Source organism: Euphorbia lathyris, chromosome 7, assembly GCF_963576675.1.
Source record: "Euphorbia lathyris chromosome 7, ddEupLath1.1, whole genome shotgun sequence".
Lineage (NCBI taxonomy): Eukaryota > Viridiplantae > Streptophyta > Magnoliopsida > Malpighiales > Euphorbiaceae > Euphorbia > Euphorbia lathyris.
This window is the reverse complement of record NC_088916.1, coordinates 66,782,532-66,787,698: the sequence shown is the minus strand read 5'-3', so window position 1 is coordinate 66,787,698 and position 5,167 is coordinate 66,782,532. Positions and strand designations below refer to the sequence as shown.

Here is a 5,167-nt window from a genome sequence, read left to right as displayed (position 1 = left end):
CTTTCCTAGGAAGGCAAGATTAGTTTCCCACATGAAATCTTCATTTTGTGAATCGGGACTCGTGAATCGAACCAAATTGTAAAATTCATATCAAATTCAAAATATTATAAAAAAATATTAACCATGTTTAACTTTAAATATTAATCTAAAAATGCAATTTTAATATTCAAATAGAAATTATATCAAGTTATCAACCAAACAATTTGTTTTTTTTTTTATAAAAACCAAACAATTAAGTTAAAATTCAAATCTAATGCAATCCTAATAAAATTAATAGAGACAGAAAGTTTGAAGATAACAAAAGAATATTATCAGAACAAATCGTACGAGTCGCGATCGACTACGAGTGGGTGAGAACTATGATGGATACTAACAAATTTCATACCCATTGAGATGCCTACTCAAAAGTAATATCCTAGTAGCCCATCCTACTTTGGAAATTAATGAAAGAGATGGAAGAACGTGAGGCAGGTAGCCTAAGTTCCTAGTTTATCTTCAAAAGTAGAGACTTGTTAATCAATATGAATGAGACTTTACATGGACATGATTCAAAAAAAGAAAAAGAAAGAGACTTTACATGGACTTTAATTACTTACATTGATGTATAGATGATAACAACAAGGCCTTCATTCTTCTTCTTCATCAACGACTAGAGACCTATTGTCCTGGATATAGTAGAGTTTAAGGCTGTTAATAAGTGTTGGCCCAGTGAATACATTTTATTTATTTATATATGTAAATACTTATGTATATAGCAAATTTTAGAGTAAGTTTAAAAATAATATCCACACAAATCAAATCTGAAAATATCATTTTTTCTATTCTAAATTCGTCCAGTCATGCGTCCACGCCTTAACTGAAGTTGGCCACTGCTTTTCAATTACAGCTTTTCCATGATAGCTTAATTTGAGACAGGACGTGCTCACGTCTTAACTGAAGTCGGTCTCTGATTTGCAAACGTACACCGAACGGAACCATGAGCTAACCCACGAAACCTTCCTTACACCTATGACTAGCCTTAAAACTCTCTCTAACCATAAAGTAGTGAGATGATGTGGCATGGAAGTTGAGGGAAGTTAGAAGGTAGAGTTAGTAGTGGTTAGTGGAAGTTGAGGTAAGTTAGAAGGTAGTTGGTGGTGGTTAGTGGAAGTTAGGGAAGTTAATTAGGTGTCAAATTTTGGTGAAAAGCTGAAACAAAATCAAGGAGAAGTTGGTTGATTAATTACACAAATTGTCCTTTTAAAATACTATAAATAGACCATCCATTCTTAATTAGGTGTCCTTTTAAAATACCAAAGATTCTTTCCAGTGCTCTTTTTTTTTTAGTTCTTAGCTCTTAAGTTTTTTGTTTTTGTTCTTCAATTTTTAGTTTTAATCCCCTCTTTTAGCTATTATGGCTCCGAGTTTGTCGTTGGATTCCAATTCATTATTATTTGCATTTCAATTCCTTGTATTTGATTTGCTTTCTCAATTCAGTTGAATTAGCTATATGTTTAGTATAGAAAATTTTCAATTGTAATTACTTTCCTTTTTATGCTTACTTTGAACATATGTATTCAAACCTTGATTTATATCAGCCGCAAACAAACACCTAAAGAATCCAAAAAAAATTAAAATATAGTTTATTTCCCTAATCACCTCTACTTTACCTTTTTCTTACTTTTGCTTTCTAATTTTGAATTCTCTTCCTTTGGAGTACAACAAGAAGTGTGCCTCTTGAATCTTCCGCCTCTCTGGACCCGCCTGTGCGAGATGTAAGCAGTTTTGCTTCTTCAGTTCTTCTTCTCAACAGGTTTCTTTAATTGTTCTACTTCCATTCTTTTTTATTATTATCAATTTTGTATAATCTGAAATTGAGGGGTATATAAAACCTAAATTGAATGTGCTATTGTTATTTAGGAGTTGATTCAATCTTTTTTATTGTCATGATTTTAATTGAGTTTTTTGTGCTAATTCTAATCTATGGAAAGAAAATTTGTGTTGTTAGGGAAATTCTTTATTGACTATGGGTAAACCTAAGACAATTGATGCATTTTTCAAGAGAAAAAGAATTGATGAGTCCGAGAACATAACACCTTCAGAAACAATTCGAGATGAGCATAATTTAGAATCTCAAGAAACTAAATCGGAGCAATATCTTCCTAAATTGCAAAGATTAGAATTCGAGGAAGTTGACATTGCTAATTTAGAACGTGATCCGGGATTGCGTCCTCAAATTTGGGAATATCCTATTAATCAGAGAGATGAAATAAGAAGAGCTTATCTGAGAATGGGACCATATCAAATTCACCTAGAAAAGTATCCTCTTTCTGGTCCAGAAAAACATCCTCGTAGATTTTCAGCTGTATGGTTCAAACTTTTTCCTTCTTGGTTAGAATATTCTAAAGGAAAAGATGCTGCATATTGTTTAGCATGTTATCTTTTTAGCAAAAAGTTAAGTGGTCGTCTTGGGGCTGATGTGTTTACTGTTAGCGGATTTAATAAATGGAAAAAAGTTAATGATGGAAAGCGTTGTGCTTTTCTCACTCATATTGGAGAAGATCCTTGTTCAACGCATAATAATGCAATGAGAAGTTGTGAAGATCTCTTGAATCAATCTCAGCATATTGAAAATGTTATACATGTGCAGTCAGAGGAGAAAATATTGAAGAACAGATTACGTCTTCGAACCTCTATTGATTCTATTCGATGGTTGACATTTCAGACTTGTGCATTTAGGGGTCATGATGAGTCAACTAGTTCAAGAAATCGTGGAAATTTTCTTGAAATGGTTCAGATATTAGCAAATTATAATGATGAAGTAAGAAAAGTTGTTTTGGAAAATGCTCCATATAATTCAAAGTATACTTCACCATTAATTCAAAAGGAAATTCTTAGTATTATTGCAAAGAAGGTAAGAGAGTACATTCGTGAAGAAATTGGTGATTCTAAGTTTTGTATAATTGTTGATGAATCACGTGATGAATCGAAAAGAGAACAAATGGCTATTGTGTTGAGATTCGTTGACAGTGCTGGATTTATACAAGAACGGTTTCTTCATTTGGTCCATGTTAAAGATACTATGGCAGTGACTCTTAAACAAGAAATCTGTACTGTCCTTTCTAGATATAGTTTAGACATTCAAAATATTCGTGGCCAAGGGTACGATGGTGCTAGTAATATGCGTGGAGAGTGGAATGGGTTACGAGCACTATTTCTTAAGGATTGTCCATATGCCTATTATGTTCACTGTTTTGCTCACAGGTGAGAATATTAAGTTGATTACTTTTTAACTACTTGGAACTTTTAGCTTGTTGATATATTGGCCATATTTTTTTACTAAATCAAGTTATATTTTGTTTTATACAGGTTACAACTTGCACTAGTTGCTGCTTCAAGAGAAGTATTTCCTGTTTATCACTTCTTCAATGATTTATCTTTTATTATTAACACCGTTTGTAGTTCTACAAAAAGATATGAAGAGTTGAGACTTCATAGAGTGACCGAACTTGAAAAAGAAGAAGAAGAAGGTAGAGGATGCAATCAAATAGGTACTTTGAAACGAGCTGGAGATACTCATTGGGGATCTCATTTTTTCTCTGTTTGCAGTTTGATAGAAATGTATCATGCAACTTCTTTAGTTTTGCTAGACATGAAAAAAAAGGGAGCCAATTTTCATATAAGAGGAGATGGTGATGGTGCTCATAGAAAGTTAAAAGGATTTGAATTTGTGTTTATTCTACATTTGATGAAGGAGACGATGGGGATCACAAATATACTTTGTCAAGCTTTGCAACAAAAATCTCAAGATATTGTTAATGCAATGCATTTAGTTGGAACTACAAAGGCACTTATACAGAAACTTAGGGATGACGGTTGGGATTCTTTTATTAACAAAGTCAAATTATTTTGTGATCATCATCACATTAGTATTCCTGATTTCAGTGCTCCTTATGCAGCACGTCGAACTCAAGCACGGGGTGATAGTGTAGCAACAAATACATGGGATCATTTTTATAGGAGGGAAATATTTTACTTGGCAATAGACAAGCAAGTGCTAGAGTTGAACGATCGGTTTAGTGAAGAAGCTATTGAACTTCTAACTCTGAGCTCGTCTTTGCTTCCTAAGAATTCTTATAATGCATTCAATATTGAGAACATTTGCAGGCTAGCAGAAAAATACTACCCTATGGATTTTTCAGACCATAAAAGAATTAATTTGAAGTTTCAACTGCAACATTTTATTCTTGATGCGCCTTGTGATCCAAATTTAAAGGATCTTTCTACATTGGCTGAACTTTCTAAAGTGCTAGAGAAGACTGAAAAATCAAAGGTATATTTTCTGCTTACAAGATTGATTCGTCTCTTACTGACACTTCCTGTTTCTACAGCCACTTCAGAACGAGCATTTTCAGCTATGAAACTAGTCAAGACAAGGCTTCGAAATAAAATGGAAGATGGATTCCTTGCTAATAGTTTGGTCGTTCATATTGAGAGAGAGATTGCTGAAAAATTTGATTCTGACACCATTATAGATGAATTCAAATCTTTGAAAAACCGTCGAGCATCACTTTAATCTTAAAAACGCATTATTATTTTGAATGGTGTATGGATAGTTTACCCTTTCTAAATTTTTGTTTAATTATTTAAATAGAATTTTTGTTTTTTATATTTTATTGTTTGATATGGCCCACCCTAATTTTATATTCAAGTTCCGCCACTGCTTTTTATGCTTACTTTGAACATATGTATTCAAACCTTGATTTATATCAATAAAATATCAATTTTTTCAAAATTTCGTGTCAATTTCGCACTTTAATTTCCTCTATTTTTCTTCTTTAATTTACCTGCTTTAGTTTAAATAAAAACAATTTATCTAGCAAAGTTTCTATAACGACGCTAGAGACCCAACAAGAACTTTTTCAATCTCTGCATCCCTCGCCAATCGCCTCGTTTAGATTTCAAATTTTGGTGCGCAAATTCCATAAATTTAATTGTCACGCCCGCTCAATAACCACACATGACAAGGTTGAAAATTAGCATATTTGCAAAATATCACTAACAATAAGCAAAGCTTGTCGAGCTCGTCTCGATCAATGATTTTCTTGAGTTTGGGATTGGTTCAAAATTTTATGAGATAAAGCTAAGTTTTCTTAAATTCGGTTTGAAAGCTCGCGAGTATTAACTT

The 5,167-nt window shown here is 32.8% G+C and overlaps 1 protein-coding gene across 1 annotated transcript; it reads left to right on the top strand.

The window, feature by feature from the left end:
• Positions 1 to 672: 672 nt before the first annotated feature.
• On the top strand, positions 673 to 4,648 carry LOC136200983 (uncharacterized). The gene is made up of 3 exons (XM_065991500.1): positions 673 to 1,792; positions 1,988 to 3,243; positions 3,349 to 4,648. The coding sequence occupies exons 2-3, from the start codon at positions 2,006 to 2,008 to the stop codon at positions 4,553 to 4,555; spliced, it is 2,445 nt and encodes an 814-aa protein (XP_065847572.1). The 5' UTR covers positions 673 to 1,792; positions 1,988 to 2,005; the 3' UTR covers positions 4,556 to 4,648.
• The last annotated feature ends 519 nt before the right edge of the window (positions 4,649 to 5,167 follow it).